The 25,191-nt window shown below is 44.6% G+C and overlaps 1 protein-coding gene across 1 annotated transcript in view; it reads right to left on the reverse strand.

Annotated features, from left to right (window-relative positions):
- The window catches only part of ADAMTSL1 (ADAMTS like 1), a 941,617-nt gene that overhangs the window by 675,149 nt on the left and 241,277 nt on the right, over positions 1 to 25,191 (reverse strand). Inside the window, exon 4 of the mRNA XM_069625973.1 lies at positions 4,675 to 4,911. Coding sequence (XP_069482074.1) covers positions 4,675 to 4,911 — 237 coding nt within the window. The remainder of the gene's footprint in view (positions 1 to 4,674; positions 4,912 to 25,191) is intronic.

The raw sequence follows: 25,191 nt of genomic DNA on the forward strand, positions 1-25,191 counted from the left end.
TTTATCCCTGAGATCCTCTCCGATGTGAGCACTGTCCTCTGTGTGTTCACAGGATTTTGCTTTCATTCTTGCTCCCCGCTGCCGGCATGTGCCGCGTTGCCGACAGCGGGGAGCTAGAAATACAAAATGTGAGCAAAATCCCACGAACACACTGAGGACAGTGCTCTCGTGAGCAACGGCCTCTATGTGTTTACAGGATTTTGCTCGCACTTTGGATTTCTAGCTTCCCTCTGCCGGCAATGTGGCACATGCTAGCGGCAGGGAGCTAGAAATCCGAAGTGTGAGCAAAATCCTGCGAAACCACAGAGGACAGTGCTCATGGATTTTGAGCACTGTCCTCTGTGTGTTTGCAGGATTTTGCACACAAATCATATTGTAAACTGAAATGACAAATATATAAATACTTATGGTAACCAGAAATATTATGCCACTAACTTTGTTTTCCCGAATTGGAATGGAACAATACAAGTATATGAATGCAAAATGAAGTCAGCCGAAAAAATCTTCTTTGCCTTGTGCAGCTTTCCAGTCAAGTCAGAAAGACAGACACAAACAAAACTGCGTGGCATGCTATCTGTTAGTAAATATTATGAACCTGATTTGAAAAATTGTTTTTCAATGGGAAAATCAATGTTGATGCTTCCAGAATAAATGAACTGCTTGTAGCACTGCCTTCTTACCACTCAAGGACTGTCATTTAAACATTTCACCTGCTTGAGAAATGGTAAGCAATCATTTATGTTGGTATTGGGTAATTTTGACCTTGCTGGGTGGTTCCCCTTTTCTCAGCAAGGGAAGTCTGTCGGATAGGGTGGCTTTTCGCAAGTTCTGAAGTGCAAAGACCACATAACAGAGATGCAAGGTGTGGCTGGTGAGTATTGCAGGTAGGGCAGGTCAGCCTGCGGAACATGTTTCCAAGATATGCTTGATTTCGTGTATCATTGATCAACCTCCTTGATTGAAGCATAATAGAGCTTAAATGTTCATCTTCCCCTCGACACCCGGTGAGCAAGGTGTGTCCGGCCTGACAGGTGATTCTGAGAGTCCGATGAAGACATGAGGTTGAACTCTTGATGTGTCTATACCTGACAAAGGAGACTTGAACTCTCCTCCAATACCCTGCGTGGGACAATGGAACAGGATGTCAGTAAGTATGTGGGCTCAGCTCCCAGAAAGTATTTCTGGGTCAACCAAAGGTGGTTATGTGGCCATTCTGTGATGAAGCTATGTTTTATGACAGTTACCTGTACTAACAAACTTGGTGAGACTTGCGCATCTCCCAATGCCCTCTCGCTCCCAATCTTATTGGCTTGGTTGTGCAGCAGTGGTCTCTGGTGTAGCGCTTTCCTGGAAGGGACCCTCTTAAAGCAGGCATGCATCTTGTTTTCTCCTTGGCAGGAGAACACTCAGGATCTCAGGGTTGCTTTTGTTCCAGTCAGAAGGCATCACAGGCCAATCTGGAGGCTTGCCAGCATTTTAGGCTCATTTCCAGCCCACTTAACACCAGGACAGTAATGCCCCGCACTATCTCTGCACCTTCGCTGCTGCTCCAAGGCTGCACCCCGATAAGTGGACATACATAGATTAAGGACAACCAACATTTGACATTTTTAAGTACAGGTAGGCAGTACGGCCAGCTGCGCTTAGGGTGCGACCATGATGGGTGAAGTGCAAGAGTGGAGGCCGAGGAAGTGAGCTACAGAGGCTGGTTAGAGGCAAGAGAAAAACAAAGCTTTGCTAGCTAGGATAGATGGCTGGGTTGGGCGAATGTTGCTGAATGAGCACATAATGCAATCTATAGGTCACATGTTTGAATCCCATTTTGGTGGAATCAGTATTTCATCCATCTGTGATTGACCAGAATTAGGACAATTACGTTTCGGGATATTTTTGTTATTTTTAGTAGTGCAGAGCTGAAACCTATGTTTTTCTTGCAGGCGCAGCAGCAACCAATCTTGTGGTTGCTAGCTTATCTTGCAGCCAAGCAGAGCCCAGAACTGATTATTTGAAGTTGCAGAGCTTCCGTTTTGGTGCATTTTGTTGCATTGCTTCGGATTGTGTGCGTAACGTATGTTGGAGACGACACAAAGCTTGTAGGTGTTTGGTTATTTGCCCACGCATGCTTGTTTTTTTGTATAGAAAACATAAAGCCCAAGTAGTAACATATCACTCATTTTATGCTGATCATTTGTGGAAAGTTGTTATATATAAGTTGAAATGTTACAATGTTGAAATGTTACAAGCATCTGGCTAAAGGTACATGTCTGCCTGTAGAAAAGAAAGCCCAATGCAGGTCAGCTGCACCTGCACAAAAAGACTTAAAAAAGGGACATATCTTAACATACATGACATACATGCATGACATTATTTTGTTGTGTTTTAAAATCAAACATATGTTTGCAAACAAGCGTGATATACGTACACATGTTGTATAGAATAGGGATACACGTTCGATTTGTTTCATTTTTCGAGACTTTGCAAAAACAATCGCTTGCAACAGACAACTTTCTGTATTTAAGCGTTGCTCAGAACTGAAACCAGTGCACCATGCTGTACAAAACAAGTCTTTAAAAAAGCTAGAAACATGCACTCGTTCATAAAGTTTCTCTTCCTGATTCCTTGCGGGAAGGAAGGTAATGGCGGAGGAAAGACTGACATGTGGAGACAAAGAAGACACACGAGAAGCACACCAAGTGCCTGGGAGTTAGGTGGAGGAGGAGGAGGGGGGGGGGGGGCCGGAGCGAGTACAGTGTGCACATAAATCAGTCTTCTAGTGGGTGTGCTAGGGTGTGCCTGTATACATGGTTTGCGCGCGTGTGTGTGTGTGTGTGTATGTGTGTGGGAGGGAAGGGTGTTGCCTGAATATGCATCTGTGCATGTATGGTGCCTGCAGGCTTAACCTTGACCACACGTGTGCATGCACTATAACAAACATGCAATTGCTGGCTCTGTCAATGTCTGTTTAGACATGTAATGTACTATTCTTCACATGTTAACACGCTAGAGTATTGGACTATACAGTCTTTCTTGCTCTAACTGTTACATTGCTGGGTCTTGCTAAAGGGAGGCGCTTGACACCTGCAAGACCTCTTGGCAGTTCCGGCATTGTGAGTGGAGGATGGTTAATGGGAGAAGAGTAAGCGATGCAGATGTTACTATGTGCAAGGCAGGCAGAGCGTTACTCTTATGTGTGTGTGTGTGTACGTACGCGTGCGCGTGTGTGAGTGCATGTCTATGTGTGTTGGTTTTTGCACGGGCCAGAGCACAAAGCCTGATTTTGTGGTGAAGTGCAGTACATTGGTCCCATGTCCAACAATTTCCTTCTCGTTAATGTTGCTTTGCGATGGTAACAAGCAAGGAAGACTCCGCCCACTGTAGAGGTGGAGACTCACTCAAAGAGGGCATGGGCTCTCCTGTACGCACGGCGCTGAGATCTATCTGACACCAGAGCTAGCATCCATTCCACAATACATCCCTCTACTAATATTTTGGATTCTTTCGCTTCAGATGGATGACGTCATTTATCGGATCATTTACACATTCCAAAATACCGTTGATCTTCTTTAAACTGTACTCCCCCCCTCCCTTCATTGTTAAGTGACTCCACCATCACGCGTCTTGTGTTCAGCAGGGTATGACACACAACAGGTTTGCCTACATTCTTTAAAGAATCTACTAGCCTTGTCACTACATTAAATGCTTGTTGAACCACTGCTCCCAAAAATATGCAGGGAAATCATTTCACCAAAATGCCAGGGGAAGTGGAAGTGACATCACAGGACCATTGACCTCTGATGATGTCACAGGAAGTGATGTCATTTGACCCCACCCCAAAGTGATATCACAGGAAGCGATGGAACACGACCTGTCACCCCTTGACAAAACAGGAACATACATTTCATACAAAAATGGATCTCCATATGTATCGTTAAGATCAGTGTGTATAAGCCCATATTACCAAATTACTGTGAATGCAAGCAGACATCCATTACCAAATGATAATGATGTGCTATTATATAGCACTTACGCTTAAGCGCTTTATATAGAACAAATATTGAACAAATAAACATACAATATCACCCAACCTGTGTTAGTACTCATTTATCAACCTCAGAAGGATGAAAGGCTGAGTTGAAGTGTTTAAGAACAGACTAAATCAGTGACTCACCCCCTGAAATGTACCTGAAATAAATCTTTAATGAGTCCAGCAATTATTGAATAGAATTCCAGAAAGTCAAATTATTTTTTATTCCTATTCTTTCTTATTTAGGGTCACTGCGGAAAGTGTTAGACTTGTGGAACCCTTGTTTTTCTTTAAAGAGGCCTGAACAAGAAAGCCAGCCACTCCAGAAACAAAGAGCCACATGGCGCTGGCCACAGCCCCGGAGCAAACATAAAAAAAAAAAAGTTTTTTTTCTTTTTTTCGGGATAGCATTGGAGACAAACGGGGTGGCGACCCATAAATGACGTCCCTGAAAATATGTTGGATACTTTAGAGCGAAAGGTGAATAAAGTGAATTCGTATGATCAAAGGAAGGTTGCAGAATCCGGAACTGGATAACTATGCAGTGACAATAAACAAGAGAACATAACTTCACACCAATGGGAACAAGAGAAGAGAAGGCCAAGGGATATCAACAATGCGACGCGAGCAAGGACCGGGCGGCGGCTCACCTGGCAAAGGCCGCTGATGCACATATCCAGGGATTCGGTGTAGCAGCGGGTTCCATCGAGGACCTTCGGCGCCAGCTCCAACACCAGGCTGGTTCCCTTGGCTTGGCACTTGAGGGAGCATGGGTTTTCCGGATCATTATACACAGGCAGCCAATCACGAAGCAGGCCTTGGTACCGGACATCATTGTGAGCCGAGCACTGCTGGGCCCGGAAGTCGCCTGCCTCTGGCGGGCAGTCCTAGGAGAGGGGATCAAGGATTGAAAGGAAAGGTCAATACATCATTTTGGAATGACTTTCGATATAGTACACACTTCAGACTGAAAAGTATAGTGCACTATGTGTACTGCACACGTGTTCTTGTGCCACCACACACATTCCCAATGCTTTAGTTAACTTTCTGGGTGAAAAGGTGGTAACATTTGCAAACATTGAAAAATGTGTCATTCAGTCCAATTGTTTGAAGCAAAAAATACTTCCATGCATAGACATTTGGGAGAGAAAGACTTTCATGGCAAAGCAAATGGAAGTCAATGGTTTGGTAAAAAAAAAGACGGATAGAATTCTCCTGCCTTCTACTTTTCAGGCCTAAGAACGAACCGCAAGACAAAGCAGCATTTGGGATTTCTAAAAGTCTCCGTCTAACCACAGGGAGTGGAGGACGGAACTCCAGGAGATTCTCAAGGGAAATAAAACGAACTATACATTTTTGATTTTCGTGAAGAGTATGTAACTTTAATGCAAGCACGTCGTGAATTAGGAAGTGGACTGGAAACATCAATCGTAGTCACTTAAATAACTAGAAATGAGTGTGGTGAGACTACGCAATATGAGATAGTCGTGTCACATAAAATTAATTGTTGTATATAATATTGTCTTATTTTTATATATGATCATTTGTATCTAGTATGTAAGATTTCTTTGTTTTTAAAATACATGAAATGTGCCTGTTTGTATTGCGCTTAAGCTTCATTTGCAAACCTAAATGCACATCAATAAATAAATAAATTAAAGGTGAAATAAAAATAACATCTCCAGATTAACTCTAAAACTGGAAGTCCTATTTTATAGACTCTGCAACCCATTCTTGAATTTCCTGCTCCCATATCTTTTAAAATGTCTTGGCTTTTTCTGAAAGTTAACATGCGTCGCGTGAGGGCAAGCTCAGGTCACAGTTAATACGTGGAAACAAGATAAGGAGAGACATTATTTCAGGAACTGATGCTGGTTAAGTGAATACAGCGGTGATAACGCATTGAAAAGGGCCCACTATACGGGAGCCAAGACTGGCCGCAGGACTGCACAGGTCCCTGGATGGCAGGAACATGAGGGGAAATAAATGTGTGAATAGAAAATAAATATACAAATTAGCTGTTCCAAGGACATCTAGTAAAATGAAACGTCCGTGCTGTAAATAAAGTATCGTAATTTGGGTCGATGGTCAAAAACATGTTGCACCATGTCATTCTAGCACTGCTAAAGCCCAACATCCCAATCTGCCACACCTCATCTAGCAGCCAGGACTGGCACACAGCAACAATGACATAGGCCACTATTGCACTCCACCAACTGAAAACCCCATTCACACGAAGAAAGATAACAAAGAGACACCGGCAATCCAAAACCCCACAGCATCATCCCCTCCTGACCACTAACGGGGAGGGAGAACAATTACCCATTAGGGTCGGGAGGAGGATAGTTTATAGGCAATGCGCTCACCTTGGAAGCAAGATGACTCAGATCAACACAAGGTTCAATCCCCGGCTGCACCCATAGAAACCTCTGGGTATTAACCGCGTTATAAATAGCAATTACCCGCCAGACAAAAGCACTCAAATTGCATCTCATCCTTTTCATAACTTCCTCCCCAGTCCAGAACGGCAAAGCCTATGAATGAGGTGACTGCGGAGAAAACACTAGACTGCCTCAGCCAATCAGAGTGTTGTTATGCAGCACAGATCATAGATAAAAAGCAGTGTCCAAAGGATCAGGGTGAAGGGAAGAGGGAAGTAGGAATGAAGGCAGTAGCAAGGTGCTATAATCCTGGGTGCAGAGAAAGTGGGCAGGATATCCCTCCGAGTGAGGTGGGCCCTATATACCTGAAAAGCGAGCATGACACTATATCCCTTAGAAATTAGGTGGGCACTAGATCCCTGGAACCTGAGAGGAGTCAGCTGGCACTATATCTGTGAGGAATTCGACCATCTGCATGGTGGGAGTGCATTCGCCTGGGATTTTTATTTAGACATTTTTAATTAAATGGAATGATGGTAGATCAACCTCAGGGAAATGTGTGGGGCTAATCCGCACACATCTTCCTATGCTCACACCATGACAAAAGCATAGACCCTTGTACTCTGGGTGGACACAGCCTATAGGCACAGTCTGCCCTGCCACATTTAGTTGTAACGTGACAGCTAGGAGGGCACAAGGCCATCTCCAGGAACCTTCCCTCTGCCATGGTCAGCCTGATTAACTGACAAAATCTTCATGGAACCACGCTGCTCTTTTGTTAGGCCCTGCAGCTGGTGGCAGCAATTAAGATAATTGGCCACATGGGGCCTGGCTGCAGAGGTTTCATATGTAACTGTGTCAACCTGAAGCCAGCTCCCACCCTCAGTATCAATTTACTGTCATGTCTGGGCCTGTTGTTTACAGTAGGCCACTCTGCTAGGGGGACCCCATTCATAAGGTATTGTTGGAATTGAAATAATATTATGCCTCCTATCGCAGTAATTGAATGTGTATTGGCCTTCGCCAAGTTGTCTAAAATATCATGTGAATAGACTCCGCGGCAAGGTCTTGACCTTAACGAAAGTAATGTAAGTCGCCATCTTGGATTTAGCCGCCATTTTAGGTTCTCTTGTAATGTGGAAGTCACCCTGAACATCAAAATGGAGGCTGAATGACATTCTGAGTGAGATTCTGGCCGTTGTGACCTCCGCACACACGAATAATTAATATGCCTGCAGGCCACTTGTCGGGGTCGCGAACTGAGACCTTGTCCTATTGTTGACCTATGTGTAAATGTACAACTATATCAGCGAAACTGATCAAAATGCATAAATTATAGGATTGACCTGGCAAGGAACCCTAGGCCTGATCCCAAGAATGGTTAACCCGCGAGAGGGTTGGCCAAGGGCTGGACAAATCATATAAAAGACCCAAGTATTCCAATGTACGCGCTCTCTACTAATGCATCGAACCCTCGTTGAAGTTCGTTACGTTACTCTGAGAGCCGAATAGCTATCCGTTTGTCAATTGACTTTGGTAACTGTTGTAGCTTTTAAATAAAGCACTTGTATGTCCTTTGTAACCTGTGTTGGTGTGTTTCTTTTGGGCTTCCCAGCCTCATATCAATTTTTATGTTTTCACAGTTGGCGCCCGAACAGGGACCCTCAAGATTGATGCCGGATCATTGAAGGTTGACGCAGACTATCGAACCGGGATCGGACGGTGTGATACTGCGGGCCCGACCGAACGAGATGCGATACCTCGGCAGCACTGCACGATCCGATCCTTGGACGATAGTCGTGTGGTCTGACACGGCATCTTGACGAGGGTCCATTTTTTGAGGCGGGCAGATTTGTCAAAGCCACCAAACACAAGGTAAAATTCGTTAGGTAAGTTCTTTGGTAAACCGTACGGTCCTCCTTAGGTTTGGTCAGGTGCAGTCGTGACCCGGCTCTTAATTTAACCCTGACAATTTGAATTTGGCGTATTGTATCTGCAGACACAATTATTGACCAGGTAACACCAATTTTTTTGTGAAATGCCTGGGAAATTGTCTAGCTGCTTTAGGGCTCTGTTCCGCAGCGATCGACAATCTTTGGAATTTAGCCGCCCGGCACCACAGGAGGGGTCGCCGGCATGTACTATGTACTGTAAGTATGGCATTGGTAGTATAGTATTTAATGATATTTGGCACAGACAGACCAGACATGCCTCCGAATTTCAGTGGCCAATAATTGGCAGTTTTGAGATCCCCCATATTGAATACCTAGAATCGGTCTTGCTAAAAAAGAAGGCTAGACCTACAGCCTTTGATGTTTTGCAGAATTGGAAAAAAGAAGCATTGCAGCAGCTTAAAAGTAGGGATAAACATGCACGCCGTCATAAAACAAATGCCCAAAAAGCGTTGTTATATGATAAGGAGAAACATTCAGAGTCAGTTAAAAATATGGATAGGGCTTTTTCACTCGGAATCCAGAAAATTTATCCCTCTAAAGATTTCCATGTTTCTGAAGAATTTATTGAAAAATTGTTAAACGAACGCAGGCCTGGTGCCTCTGCGCCACCTCCGTATGATCCTCTCCTGGGTGCTCTGCCCATTCCTGCTGTTGTCCCTGCTGTTATTCCTGTTCCCCCTTCGCAACCTATTGTTCCTATTCCTCTAGTTGTTGTTCCTCCACCTATCGCACCGCCCCTTCCTCTTGCGCCGATAGTTGCACCCTTATTAAATTTACCTGCACCTCCTCTCCCGAGTGGTCCCGTATTGACTGAAGTTGATCAAGGTGCAGGGTCAAAGATTGTCACTCGTAATACTGTTTCTGCAGATAAGAAACGGGAATTGTTTGCATGGGCTAAGCACTGTATGGAGAAAGGTGATCAAGTTAATGTTTTTTCCACATTATCTAATTTGAACAGTTTTCCCGAGAAAAATGTTTTTATCGAAGGTTTGGGGACTCATTTATGTGTGATGTGGGGTAGATTACAAAATTCGGATCTTCCACAAGGGGTAAGAGATCTAAATGCTTTGGCACTTTCGAGGGACACAGAGCAGAAAGTACATGGTCATGTTGAAAGATTGTTTGAGTATAGGAAGGACTTTGAAAAGTCACGAGATGAGGATGATGAAGACGATAGTATGTATGTACAGAAACGGTTCCTTCCGTGTCGTAGATCGGCACCTGAGGAAGTACGAATTTGTACCAAAGATGCGATGCGATGGATCTCGGATTCATCGATTCCGCCAGATGAAATATATGATACGTATAGTCAGTATACAGTAGAAATGCAAAGGAAGGTTATTCAGTTGATGGTACAGTACCTGCAAGAAGAATGTGTAAGGAAGAAGGTTAATTGCCCTATAGAGTTGTTGGGAATTTGTAAAAGGGTTTTTTCGCCCGACACTTCTTCGGCTGCCTTAGCGCTCGACCTGGCTCTGTTGCTTAGTAAGCGGTCGGAGGTACCTATATCTCAGTTGCCTATGAGAGAGGTTCCTCCGACATTCGTCCCAAAGGTTGAGATTCCCGCTAACGCTGGGACTGGTGCACCCGCTGTGGATATCCCTGCGCATTATGTATCACAATTCGTTCACGTCCCGTTTTCACGACAGGAAGTGAACACTATTAAACAATCAGTTCCCGATATCAGGAAAAACCCAACAGGGTTTTACAAAGAGATAGAGTCCGTATTGCAGTCCTCTGTGTTCACCTTAAGTGATATTGACTTGGTATTCCCTGTACTCCTACCCGTGGATGTATGGAAGCAGGTTCGGACAATAGACGATGTGCCAGGGTTGGGAGATACGTGGGCTAATATGATTAGGGTTGATGGGGAAAGACCAGCTGGTGAGAAACCACCTCAGGTAATACTTACTTTGCCTGATAGAATTGTCGCAAAATTAAAAACTATAATTCCAGAGAAAAGAATTATTTGGGACAAGCTTACGGCCTGTGTTCAAGGGAAAACTGAAGGCGCCACCAAATTCTTTAATAGATTCGAGCAGGTATTTTCTGACTTCAGTGGGCAGGACTTGGGTACAGAGTCTGGGTAAAGGTTGTTTGTGGACAAATTTGTACGCGGATTGTTGCCCGACACCCAGTCACAGATTATGTCCTCTGAGAGCGCTTGGCAGGCAAAATCTCAATCTGAAGTTTTGCACATGGCTCAGTATTATGAGAACCGTGTTAATAATGAGAAGGAGAAAATAGAGAAGAGGAAAGGAGATTTGAAAACTAAAGTATTATTACAACAAATTGTTAGAAACCCCAGAGGAGGCACGACACAGACCAGAGGTCAGTATGTCCCAAAAGGAAATGCTCTTTTGGGTTCTGTGAATATTAATCAATGTGCTTATTGCCGCCAGGAAGGTCATTGGCGAGCACAGTGCCTCGTCCTTCGACAAAGGTCAAACAGTGCGTTTGGGAGTATGGGTAGACGACCTAGGGGACGCCCTGGAGCAGGGGGCCCTGATAGAGGTCAGTTTTTGCAAGATCCTCAGCAACCTTTTTCATGGGAAAATCAGACCTCGAGTGTGGACTCGAGGAACATATTTGATCACCCTTCTGCTGCCTACCTTTCTGAAGAGCTTCCTTCCGACGATACTCTATTTCATTAGGACTGCCCGAAGCAGGGTTTGGAAGCTTCACCTATTCCCGTTAATCAGAGAGGCCCCTACGTTGAATTATTAGTGGGGAATAGGAAACACCAGTTTTTGATAGACACTGGAGCACAGAAGTGCTCCATTGATCATTCTCGGGTTCCAAACATTCTACTGTCAGGGCAAACAAATGTTTCTGTAGGGTTTTCTGGTATACCAATTGTCTGTCCGGTTTCTTCACCGGTGTCTGTTTCTTTGGGTCCCTTTACAGACCATTGCCCTTTTCTTCTGACTTCGAACTGTGGAGAGAATTTGCTGGGGTTAAATTTGTTAAAGAAATTGAATGCAGTAATTCATTGTTCCTCTGATGGAGTACGGCTGACGGTTTCACCACAGCAACTTCCTAATTCTCAGTTTCTGATTCGACCTTTGTCTCCTGAGTTTAGCGTTGTCCCGGAATGTTTATGGGCGGTTGACGACAATGATGTCGGGGTACTACAGATTGAGCCCGTTAAAATAGTTTTGAAACATGGATTTAAACTACCATGCATTCCGCAGTATAAAATATCAGTTGAGGGCAAGCGTGCTTTGAAATGCATTGTCTCCGATTTTGTGCATCGTGGGGTGATCGAGGAGATTGCAGGAAGTTTATGTAACAGTCCGATTTTGCCTGTATTTATGAAAGGCGACAATGCAATCCCATACCGGTTCATAATTGATCTTCGTGCTATTAAAGGAGTTGTTGCCCCACAATTTCCAATTGTGCCTGATGTAACAACGATATTGACAATGATCCCTGCTACAGCTACGCACTTCAGCGTTGTGGATTTAAAAAATGCTTTCTTTAGCATTCCTATACATAAGGAGAGTAGATATTTGTTTGCGTTCACCTTGGGGGGACGTTCATTTACATTTACTCGGGCACCTCTAGGGTATACTGAAAGTCCAAGCATTTATAGTAGAGCTTTGAAAGAGCAGCTCGACACCCTTGAATTGCCACCTACTTGTACACTACTTCAGTATGTCGATGATTTGCTTTTGGCTGCAGATTCCGAAAGTGCTTGTAAAGAAGGCACTGTACTGTTGCTTGTTCATCTAGCTAAAAATGGTCATAAAGCTTCGCTCAAAAAATTTCAATATTGTTGTCAGGAGGTCGCCTATTAAGGCTACCTCCTGTCAAAGGAGGGGAGAAGATTGACACCTGAAAGAATAAAACACATTTCTGGCATGTCTGTTCCAAATACACAGAAGGCAGTCAGAGCCTTAATAGGTATGGCTTCCTACTTTAGGTTGTGGATCCCGAACTTTTCACTAGTGATAAAACCAATGTTGGCTTTGACGAAGAAGGGCATTTCTCTGCCACTGCCATGGAAATCGGAACATCAACGATCATTTGAGCTTCTCAAAACTGCGTTATGCTCTGCACCGGTTCTGGGTACTCCAAATTATGACAAGGCCTTTGTGTTGTTTGTGCATGAATGTGATGGATGTGCTTTGGCTGTGTTAACGGATTAGCAGATCATCTAGACCCAGAAACACTAGTCAACGAGTACAACAAAATCATGCTAACTACCCTTGACAACATCGCACCCTTGAAACTCAGAAAAAGTAAACCCAAATCTCACCTAAATAAATGGTTTACCCCCGAACTAAAGGATTTGCGACTACTTAAGAGGAGCTGCGAAACAGCATGGAGGCTCACCCCTTCAGTAGACCATAAAATGAAACTAACAGAAATCTCCTCCCAATATAAAAAAGAAATCTATCTGGCCAAACAGAACTCCTTTAATAAGCGGATCTCCAACGCCAATTCAAGCATGAGGGAACTATTCTCCATCCTCAAAGAACTAGAGTCACCCATCCCCATCCCGGATACATGCACCAAAGACAAAACCTGGTGCTCCAACATTCAGCTAGCCTTATCCAATAAAATCTCTCTACTCCAAACGAAAATAACTAAAAAGAAAGCTTCCCTTACTCATCAGTCCAAGCCTAACAACCTCACTACAGACCCTACCCCAAAGACCCAGGACATAGCCACACGGTTCATGTTTTCCAAAACATCGATTCTCGATGTGGAGAAAGTCATCCTCTCTCTTAAGCCGTCTAACTGCCAGGGTGATTCTTGCCCTGCCCAGCTTATAAAAGACGCAGCTAGAGATCTCTCCCCGTTTATTGCCAAACTTGTCAACTCTTCTTTCACGTCCGGCACGGTACCCACCAATTTAAAACAATCCTGGGTACTACCATTGCTTAAAAAGCAAACGCTAGACCCTCTTATACCCACAAACTACCGCCCCATTACAACAGTCCCCTTCCTGCTCAAAATCTTGGATAAGATCGCCTACAATCAAATCCAAAGTTTCCTGGAACAACATAAACTCTTAGGAGAGCGCCAATCAGGATTCCGTCCACAACACGGTACAGAGACTGCCCTGATCGACCTAAAGGCACAAATAGATGAAATAAGAGATAAAGGTAAAATGGCTCTCCTCTTGTTGCTGGACCTCTCGGCGGCTTTCGACCTTGTAGACCATGGAGTACTTTGCAGCCATTTAGACTCTGCTGCACACTTTTCCAAGGAGGCCATATCTTGGATTGAATCCTTCCTCAGTGATAGGACCATGAGGGTGTTCTCCCCTTCGGCAGCGGCGGACCCAATCCCCATCCGATGTGGAGTCCCTCAGGGCTCATGCGTCTCCCCGACTCTCTACAACATATTCACTAAGCCCCTTTTTGATGATCTGGACCATCTTGGTATCACCTACACCAACTATGCAGATGATACCCAGATTCTCCTCCCACTTTCCGGGGACTACAACAAGGATTTGGCCTTGGTGAATAGGGTGTATATCATCGTCCAGGCATGGATGGCAACCCACGGTCTATGCCTGAACGATGACAAAACAGAGTTGCTCATCCTAGGGACACATTCTAACATGAAGAAACTCAGTCAGGACTATACCTCATTTGAAATTGACGGGAACATTATCAAGGTTTCCAAAGATGTTAAGACACTTGGCTTCTATCTGGATGCCACCCTCTCTTTTGATAAGCAGGTGAAGTCTTTGGCATCTGCCACCGCCTACACATGTAAGCTCATTAGAGCAGGCAAGCATTTTCTCTCCGATAACAATTGCCTTATCCTAGCAAGAGCATTAATCCTTTCGAGGATTGATTATTGTAATGCCCTCTACATCGGAGCAAACAAATCCATTACCCACCGACTTCAAATTCTTCAAAACAATGCCCTACGAGCCGCCCTTGGTGTACCCAAAAGATCACATTTTTCAAACATCAGACGTCTAAACAACTGGTTATCCTCCCAAAACAAAATCCACCTCAAAGTAGCATCCCTGGTTCATAAAGCCTTGAACAATGCAGCACCAAGCTATCTCCGCAATAAACTCACAAAAAGAAATCACTCGCGCCCTGCCAGAACTGCAAATGCCAACAGCCTCATCATTCCTAGATTCAGGTTATCTAAGGCGGGGGGTAGTAGCTTCCCGGTGCAAGCAGCTCAATTATGGAACTCATTGCCTAATCCTCTACGCGAGGCACAGCCCTTCCTTAAATTCAGAATCAACTACATCAATTTGCTAAGGACTGCCAATGAATAGCCTATTGGCGCCCACTTATCCTTCACCCCATCCTAGAACATACACTTCATCATGATCTTTATGGTCCCACTCTCTTGTACATAGACTCTCTTGATCATATTTTGTATCTATTCGGCATGTAAACCGCAACTGCTGCCTTCCTGTGATATTTTGCATTCTATTATTTGTATTTTGTATTTATACAGTGTATGTATTCCCATGACCCCACCCTGCAACCTAAGCTTCGCATTTTCTGTACTGCTGCGCCCGGCTACCTTCGGGTTTGGTGCGCATTATAAGTGAATAAAACAAACAAACAAACACAGGAACACGGAGGGAAGAATAGGCCGTGCGGCTACTACTCCTCCACCCTTGATCCTGTCGCATGCGCTTTGCCAAGATGTTTGCGAGCTGTCGCTGCCGCGTCTGTAAAACAGAGTGAGGGAATGGTCCTAGGCCATGATTTCATTTTGATGGTACCTCACTCTGTAGATATCCTATAGAACAAAACCCAAATGCAACACCTCACCTCTGCACGGCTAACAAGGTATGAATTAATTCTGTTTGCCCCTCACATTCAAATTAAGAGCTGTTGTGTTCTTAATCCGGCTGAACTCTTACCTTTCCCGCAAAACACTGTTTGCGGTGACGAAGAATTACATGACTGCCTGTATACCACTGAACAAGAAACGAAGGGCAGGATAGATCTTATAGATACTCCTTTGGACAATGCAGAAGGGGAGCTGTTTTGTGATGGCTCCTGCTTCAAACTTTCAGATGGTACATCTACAGCTGCTTACGCAGTTACTACGTTGAGTACAGTTGTTGAAACTAAGAGAATTTCGTATAACTCCGCGCAGGCCGCAGAGATTATAGCATTGACCCGAGCTTGTGAACTCTCCGAAGGGCGTATAGTAAATATATATACTGATAGCCAGTACGCCTTTGGGGTGGCTCACAACTTTGGGAGGCTCTGGTCGGTAAGAGGGTTCCTGACCTCACATGGGACCAAGATTCAGCATGGCCCCTTGATAGTGCAATTGCTCTCGGCACTCTCGCTCCCTAGGCAGTTAGCGATCATGAAATGTGCAGCACATCGTAAGGTCATAGATGATGTGGGAAAAGGGAACGCTTTTGCAGACCTGATAGCCAGGCAAACAGCCACAGACCTTAGCACGGACATGTATGCTCTAAGGGAAACAAAAGATGCCTATGTAATGGATGAAGGTATTGGGTCTGTGCGAGATATTCAAACTGATGCCACAGTAGAAGAATCTAAAAGGTGGGCCGAAGGAATGGGGAAACTAGATGATGATGGGTATTGGGTGGATAAATCTGAAGGAAAATGGTTGCTCCCCGATTCATATGTACTGGCAATGGTTACGATGGCACACGGTCCTACACATGTGTGTGCTCAGCAGATCACGAAAATGTTAGAACAAGTTTGGGTGAATAACAAGATTCTGGAGACTGCACGACGTCACGTCCAGAACTGTATGATTTGCTTACAGCACAATGTGGGAAGGGGACAGTAACTCCAAGGGGAAGCTTTGGGCCCCCTTCTGTTCCCTTCGAGTTCATCCACTTTGATTTTATTGAGATGGAACGGTGTAACAATCTAAAATATGTTCTTGTAATTATTTGTGCTTTTAGTAAATGGGTCGAGGCTTTCCCCGTTAAAGATGCTACTGCCATGACCACTGCAAAGACTATGGTAAAAGAATTCTTTCCTCGATTTGGGCTCCCAAGGGTAATTTGGTCGGACAATGGTCCCCATTTTGTTGCAGCAGTAATTTTGCAGATATGCACAGCGTTACATATTGAGAAACGATTTCACTCAGCCAGACACCCTCAAAGTGCTGGGTTGGTAGAAAGGCATAATGGTATCTTAAATAATAAGCTTGCAAAAACATGTGCCGATACCAAACTGAAATGGCCAGATGCCTTACCTATTGTATTATTAGCTATGCGTACCACACCTCAAACTAAGACTGGGCTTTCTCCATTTGAGGTAGTGATGGGGAGACCTGCTAACATTTGGGGTCTCCCAAAGCCTAAAGCCCTGAGGGAGGTGGAAAATGTATTGCTTGTAGACTACTGCAACCAGTTAACTAAAAACATGTATTTCATTTATCACCAGGTTTTCTCAGCTTTACCTGTACGGTTCACGGGCCCAGGACACGATATTCAGCCTGGAAGTTGGGTCCTGGTGAAGGCCTACGAAAGGTCTCCCTGTCTCGCTCCTCGCTGGAAGGGACCCTACCAGGTGCTGTTGGTCACCCGGACAGCAGTGCGGGTGGCTGGGAAAAAACACTGGATCCACGCGACGTATGTCAAGAAACTTCCACACCCGATGCCACATAATACAGAAGAAGCAGAACCCCTCGCTGATGCTACAGTCTCTGATCTTGGAATAGCAAACAGCGCTGTGAGTGCGTCGGAGAATTTCTCTGAGCCCGTGGAGCTTGGGGAACAGTCCATTTCGTCTCCGCAATTTTTTGAAAAATTACTTCCGGAAAACACTGTTTCAAGTTCTGCGAATTCCGTCGCCTCCGATACGCCGCTTCCTTCAGGAAGTGACGACACCTTATTTTCGGATCAAACAGTCTTGGGTACCACCAGGTACAACCTTCGACGAAGAAAATAGAACTACGGCACGGGTCTTTCCGTGCATTTGGAAAAGAGAAGTGATTGCAAGTTTTCTTTTGTATAAGAAAGTTTTTGTTGAACAAAAGGAGAAAAAAAAGGGATTCTGCTGGCTAGGGTTGGGAAGGACTAAGAAGTCGCGCGACCGTAGTGTCGCCAGCAAAGAACATTGGGGTCGTCGATTGAGAAACTGCAATGCCTGCCACCTCCACCGCTGCTCCCCGCACTGGACTTGTGAATAGGGGGGTGACCAACTCTGACAACGAACAATGTGCCTGGGCCCCGAAAACGTATTGCTGTGTTTTGTTAATGATAATTGGTATTTGTGCAATTACTGCTGTAGGACTTTGGTACTTTGAAGACATTTACCCTCTAAAACCTCTACTGCCAATTGAGATTGTACCTACTGCTTTGACTCCCTCTGTACACCTTCACACTCTGTCCCCTAGAGACTCCCAACATAGACAAAAGTATCATAATAACACTTTGATGATAGTAATGAATGCACCGCATGCTATTTTTAACAAGAGTAATTGTTGGATTTGCACTCATTTACCGCAACATGGGAACAAAGGGCTAGGATGGTATATTCACCCTTTACCTTTAACAACTGCTTGCTATGCCTCTCTTAGAGCACTATTCTTTGGCCGTTGGAATGATAGCATCTCAGGGAACTTTGATGGAACTAATTTGAATGATTTTGAGAAACGTGAATTAACTCCCCTGGGATGCTCGCTTTTTGCAAATAGAAGTAAACCTAATGTTGCTTCTATTAGGCCGTCTGATAAACTATCTCTTCCCTTTCAAACTCTAATTTCCTTTAAAATGGCTCTGATAGGCAATAAGGACGCTGTGCCTCCTTCCTACTCTATAAATCATAGCCCTGATTCAGTCCCCTTTTGTATACAAAGAAATGGCACTCGGCCAATGGGAGATTTTGAAGGTTGTATGAACATTGTAAATTTGACTGGAGAAAACAGGCCTCTGTATGTAGGGGGGCCTGTTTATTTTGTTTGTGGTAGTTTAGCGTTTCCCTGGTTGCCCAAGGATTGGCAGGGAACCTGTTATTTAGGAATCCTGTTACCTGGGGTATTTGTAGCTAGTACATTGAAGGTTTCTAAGGCTCGCCCACGGCGAGACGAGAACGGAGATACCCCTGGGCAAGTATTGGGAGATATAGCAAAATCAGTTGTGCCCTTCTGGGGACAGATAGCGAACTCCGAGAACATTAGGGAATTAGCAAGGGTACTGGAGAGAACAATCAACCGGACCACGGACATACTCTACAATATGACACTAGAACAAAAAGCAATAAGATTGGTAGCACTCCAAAATCGGATGGCATTAGATGTCATTCTGGCAGAACGAGGTGGAGTATGCAAATTGGTGGGGTCTGCTTGCTGTGTTTTCGTACCAGATTCCTCGCTGACAATTTTTAAAGCAATACAGAACTTGCATATCCTTAGTTCTGAAGTGCATATCCCTGTAGGAGATTGGAATCTTAGCACCTGGTTTTGGGATTCTTTACGATCTTGGGGCTGGAAGGTGCTTTCTGTCATTCTGGTTATTTTGGGGATCCTGCTATTCCTTTGCTGCTGTTTTCAATGTCTTCTGAGTATATGTGTAATGCTAGGGGGGATGTTGTGCTCAAGCAGTGAGCACAGTAGGGCACAGAATGTATGCCCCAGATACAGCATCTAAAGAGTTCGTGTTACAAGAGGTTCTGATGAACGACCTAATGGCTATAGACATTACAGACAATGATTCGGGATGTATGGATGACAATGCATGGAGTTATTTGCAAAAGTATTAGAAATGATATTAGCACTTGGCATAGGCCAAAAGGAGGGTCTGTTGGAATTTAAATAATATTATGCCTCCTATCGCAGTAATTGAATGTGTACTGGCCTACGCCAAGTTGTCTAAAATATCATGTGAATAGACTCTGCGTCAAGGTCTTGACCTTAACGAAAGTAATGTAAGTCGCCATCTTGGATTTAGCCGCCATTTTAGGTTCTCTTGTAATGTGGAAGTCACCCTGAACATCAAAATGGAGGCTGAATGACATTCTGAGTGAGATTCTGGCCGTTGTGACCTCCGCACACACGAATAATTAATATGCCTGCAGGCCACTTGTCGGGGTCGTGAACTGAGACCTTGTCCTATTGTTGACCTATGTGTAAATGTACAACTATATCGGCGAAACTGATCAAAATGCATAAATTATAGGATTGACCTGGCAAGGAACCCTAGGCCTGATCCCAAAAATGGTTAACCCGCGAGAGGGTTGGCCAAGGGCTGGACAAATCATATAAAAGACCCAAGTATTCCAATGTACGCTCTCTCTACTAATGCATCGAACCCTCGTTGAAGTTCGTTACATTACTCTGAGAGCCGAATAGCTATCCGTTTGTCAATTGACTTTGGTAACTGTTGTAGCTTTTAAATAAAGCACTTGTATGTCCTTTGTAACCTGTGTTGGTGTGTTTCTTTTGGGCTTCCCAGCCTCATATCAATTTTTATGTTTTCACAGTATGAGAATTTGATTTGTAGGAGCCTGAGAGTCTGATGTCGCTGCAGCTTCAAGGGAGACCTGCCCCTTTAATCAGGGACCACACAGGGAGATCCATTAACCAGAGAGACTCTTTGATCACAGCAGACAAGCAGATGTGTGGGACTAAATAGCACCAGGGAGTGAGCCCAGGGCTCTTTCTGTTGAGAGGAGGCTACTGCCATCTTGGCACTGGGAGGCCCCCTGGTTCCTCTTACACCCCTTTAGCTTTTCATGTTGCAAAGCACTATGATTATGACACACACATATAAAATTGTTGGTAGGGACACCAGGATTTGTACACTAAGGTAGGCTCAGCCTACACCAGTTACTGTGGACAATTTGGCGTTAAAGGGGGGCTGAGCCCCTCTTTTGGCATATCATCTGAAGACTTCATAAGAAGAAATAAGAACTCAACCTTGCAGCCTGGCTGAAGGTACAGTCTGCGTTACATCTTCGCACACCAATCACTGTGGCCCACTTGGTGAAGGAAGGCCAGGATATCCAAAGAGGGAAGCAAGACCCCTCCCCTAAACCTCACACAGGGAACAAAGGGAGATATAGAACTGAGAGGACTCTCCAGCCACTCCATAACTGGTACTGTACCAGCACACAGCATGCCCTGCCAGGCTCTGCAGCAAGCTTCCTAGGTAGGAAGTGCCAGAAGGTCTCTGAACCTAGAAACAAGGACAAGGAAGCCCACTGCAACACACTCCTCAGCTTTGGGGCATCCACCTTATAGGATATACAAGCCAATTGAAGAAGCTCGGAGAAGTGCCTCAACAAGCATCTACAGCCGCCCGCCTTAAAGGACATTGTTGAACCAGTCGAGTACCTCGAGCTGCAACTGACTGCAATGTTGACCATTGTCAAGCCTCTGTCGCCTAAAGACATCCGAGACATCTTGACTAGTGCTTCAGAACCACTGACCAGCACTGAGACAATGATTCCTGACCCTGAGCCACCGTGTAGGCCAGCCTGCAGCCGTTCGGTGAGCTTCCCTCAGAGAACTGTCATGTCGCCTGATACCCACAGCTGACACCCATCTTGAACCTTGTCACAGAAGCCTGCAAAGCACCCTGAAGCTGACACGACCCTGTCGAGCACCACAAACACCTACAGCACAAGGTACACTGTGGTTCTGTCCCCCTGGTCATTCCCAGAAGGCCCCTAGAGACATTTTTTAAGACCCATTACTCCCTTTGTACTGAAGCCCAGAAACTTTAAACTGTTTTGGTTATTAACCATACCGACTACCCTCCTGTCAGTATCCCGAGTGCATCTCTTTTCCTTCTTTGAAACTGTCTGCATTCCTTTACAGGGTGGGTTGCATTTTGTAGTGTTGCTAGCACTTTTGTGATATAAATAAAGTAGATCTTTTTTTATACACCCTTGACTGGACAGTCCCTTTTATCGTTGGGAAATAATTGTATTTTTGTTGTGTTGCAACTAACCAACGATCCACGACCTTTCGGAGATAAGCCTGCTGTTCCATCTACGTTACCAAAATTGGACAAGGTGGTTTATAATTTGCTTGTGTTTCCAATCTGTTCAGATCCCTTTTGGTGTATTAGAGGTGTGGGGCTGATTGATGGTTTCGAACCCAATATTCATCCCTGGACCACTGGTGCCCCGGAAGTTGATTCATCACACTGTGTTACTCCCCCCATATAGATATTTGTGCATATTTGTCCAATGGTGTTTTCCATAGGCTCAATGGTGCAAGCCAGGCCAGAATAACTGTGACTGCTACTGACACGGACAGATAAGTTATGTTAGTTAATACGCCATTAGATTTTGTCAAATTACCACTGCAGTATTTTCAGAGCATCTAGGCTTGTGTATGAGTGCAGAAATGGGTGTCACCAGAATGACCCAAACCTCATTCTACTGGAAGGAAAATAAGCATTGGCAATGCCAACAGTTTGGGCTTTGTGTATGCATGGTAAAGGTATTTGCGAGGCATTGCCATAGTGGCATTAACTGACCATTGATGGTGGCAGATGTAAAATGGTGCGTTTACCTGGGCATCTAATAGCAGTGCCTGGCAAATGCCCAATACTTATAAATAAGTCAAAACGGTTGGCTTGCCAATGCTTGCTTTTAACAGGACTTCAATGATGGACAAGCAAAGTGGTCATAACTCGAGTGGCTGAAGGCAGACCTGATAAGACATTTGCATTACAGCAGTAGTGGTTTTACAACTCCAATTAAGGCATTACCTCTAAGAAGACTGCTTGGAGAAAATACTGGCAGGCACTCCCTAGTGCAAAGTTTGATGGTAAGACAAGATTAAAGCAATCTGAAAGAGTTCTCATGAGGAGGTGCTTTAGGTGGAGAGGGGCAGGAACTGGGTGGGAATGGCCATAGGGGTTAGCATGGCCATGGGCAGTCAATGGGTGGGCAAATAACCAAACAAAACCTACAAGCTGTGTGTCCCTCCTCATATGCCATTTCTCCCTATCTGTACTCTAATGCAATAGTTTTGGCTTATAGGTGTCTGAAGCGCCGCATAAAAGCCCAAACTAAAATGAGCGAGTGTACAATAAGAGGATGTGGAAGCGGGAAATAGATGCTACAAACACTGAGAGGGAGGGAGGGGGGAGGGCTGAATTGGGGGAAGAATGTTTTGTGATAGCATGGGTGCCTGCCATAACTGTTAGGTGGACCCTAGTTCTGTAGAAGGCAGGAGGCGGGTTTGTCCTAAAGTGCTATGATAAATGGGTTGTGTTCCTAAGACAAATTTGAAAAATGTCACGTTACTACACAAAGTGTGCTCATACAATCCTAAATGTTTAGTGGCTTTTTTGCCGGAGCATCTCTATATGTTGCATCCAGATCAAACTCCAGAATGTTAACACTGTGATGGCCAAGCCTGAGTCAAGAGTGGCATAGTCAAGAACAGACTGTGTACTAAGGTAAATGTTGTTGGTAACAATGGATGGAATTGACTAGGCAACCTAGTACCGTAACATTGAAAAAAGGCTGGCACCTGGATGTCAAAAGGTTTAAAGGTGCAATCCCATCTTTCTAATTGCCATAGCCGCCAGGTGGTCCTGTATCATGTGAGAAACCTTTGGTCAATTCTGCTTTTTAGCCAACAGCGCTTTGAATCCTGGAAGTTGTAGTTACTATTTTTCTGTTGGAAGTGTTGACTGTATAAATCCCAGAATGCAAAGTGCTCTTTGCTAAAAAGCTGGTCTCACACATGACATGGGGCCACATGGCAGGTCTCTGGGTTGACCGCCCATTATGTAATGGTTTTGTAGAGGAACAGGTGGACACGTTATCCCTAGCTCCCACCCCCTCACCTCCATCATACTGGAACAGCAGAAGAAGAACCCTATATGGGACACCAAGTATCGTCCCAATACGGCATCAAGTGTATGAAAGATGATATGCATTCAGACAACCGTATTGAATGCACCCTGTAACGGAGAGGGTGTAAAGATGCCTGCACACACCATTGGACATCATAGAGCTATTAGTGAAATCTGATGAGGTCAGAGTGACGTCATGAAGGAAAGATACTGAGACACATTGAAACGATATGCAAATACTCAAAGAATAAAAATGTGACTGAAGTAATAACAGAAGCATGTAATCGAATATGAAGAAATCATATGTAAAGAAGATAAAGTAACCTACTGATTAATACGTGTATATACGCAGAAACGTGAAGTAGACACAACATATAGACGTTTGCTGTAAAGAAAAACATAACGTGGCTAGAGCGGCCATGATGGAAAGATGTATGCCGGACTAGTATTAAAACCAATCAATCTACCTTGGCGAGAGACCAGGGATGCAGAGTCGGCAGACGTTGGAGAAACAGCTTTGTGCAAGGAATAAAGATGAGTCTATTGGCCTGGGATCAAGGATGCCACATCAAGGAATAATTGCAAGGCACAAGGGGAGTCAAAGGATAAGCCATGGACGTAAGAGATTTGTCTTAGATTAAACAAAGAAGAAAACATCTGCAAGAGACAATTATTGGATAATTAATGATGCAGACAACCTATGCAAGGTGGAGTGAGCAAATCTCCAGAGGCCAAGAAAGGCAATGACACCCAGCTCAACTGAATGAAATAATGGTAAATTAAAGGTTGAGATGGACACATTTGTGGTCTTCTCACAAGTGATTCAGAAGTTGAAAACAAGGACTATTCATTTTGCCCAAACAAAGCTAATGGTGTGCCTACACTCCCTTGAGTGTCCCAGAAGAGAGAACAGGCTTCGAGGTCAACGGCAAAGAAGAAGCCTTGGCTTGGAGCCTGACCGATGAGGGATGATGGTCTAATTGGAAAAGTGGGGAGTAGTCTGGCGTTGTTCTCGGGACACATGCGTTTCGTTTTGCTAAAGTGCTGCTAATGAGCCGAAAGTCAAAAGTTGGGAATGCATGCCAACCAATCAGACGGTCTATGAAGCAACATGCTATACAATGTTGCAAAGACCAACAAGCTGCCATTTTTCCGCTATAATCAGTATTATACATATTTAGAGGTGGTTCAAGGCATGCCCACTAGATACGGGGCAGCCAATGAAGTTATTAACACTTATACATACTATAGGCATATATGTTCCCCTAAACAATCCCTCCCTTTAATAGGTTTTACAGTTTGCCACGTAAGATGATGTCATAAATGACGCCTATTGAGGTATACAACCTTTGTATAATTGCATTTGGGTGTGAGTGTGTTGACTGCAGCCCGTTGTTCACCAGATTGCCCTACTTTATTCCATGTTGATAATAAAGTAGTACTTTGCCATATTCTTTTAGTTTGTCTGGTTATTTGGGTCAGAGATCTTTATTGGTAACTCCATCTATCACATGAGACGCTATAAGGTGCTCCGTTTGGTTTCTGAAATTTTGTGGAAGCAAAAAATAGATCTTCTGTACTTTTTCATTGTGAAACCTTAAAAAAAGATCTCAAGCGCAACATACTGGGTCAGTGGTGTACTGAGCGGAGGGGCAGGGGGGACAGCTTGCCCCCCAATGACTCTTTCACTGGCCAGACTGGGACATTTGGGAACGGGAGACCTCCCCTGTTCGGCACCCTTAAAGAGGATGCCGAAAGAGAAATGTGTCCCACCGGCAGGACAATGAGGGTGCCGAGCAGGTTCCTGCTCAGCACTCTCACTGTCCTGGAAGCAGGACACCTTTCCTGATCGCCACCTTCATTGTCAATGAGGGTGCGAACGGGAGAGGTGTCCCTCTGCCAGGACAATCTGCCACGGAGCACCGTGCAGCAGAGCAGCTCCCCCGAGGACGTGACACGTTGCTCTGTGTCAACAGAGCATCACAATGGGAGTCATTAGGCACTGAAGGGAGGGACGGGGGACTATTAGCAGGGACTTTGTCCCTTTAAAACATGAAAGGGGGTGATCAGAAGCGAGAA

The sequence above is a fragment of the Ambystoma mexicanum genome, chromosome 6p (genome assembly GCF_040938575.1).
Source record: "Ambystoma mexicanum isolate Mex_15411 chromosome 6p, UKY_AmexF1_1, whole genome shotgun sequence".
Taxonomy (NCBI): Eukaryota; Metazoa; Chordata; class Amphibia; order Caudata; family Ambystomatidae; genus Ambystoma; species Ambystoma mexicanum.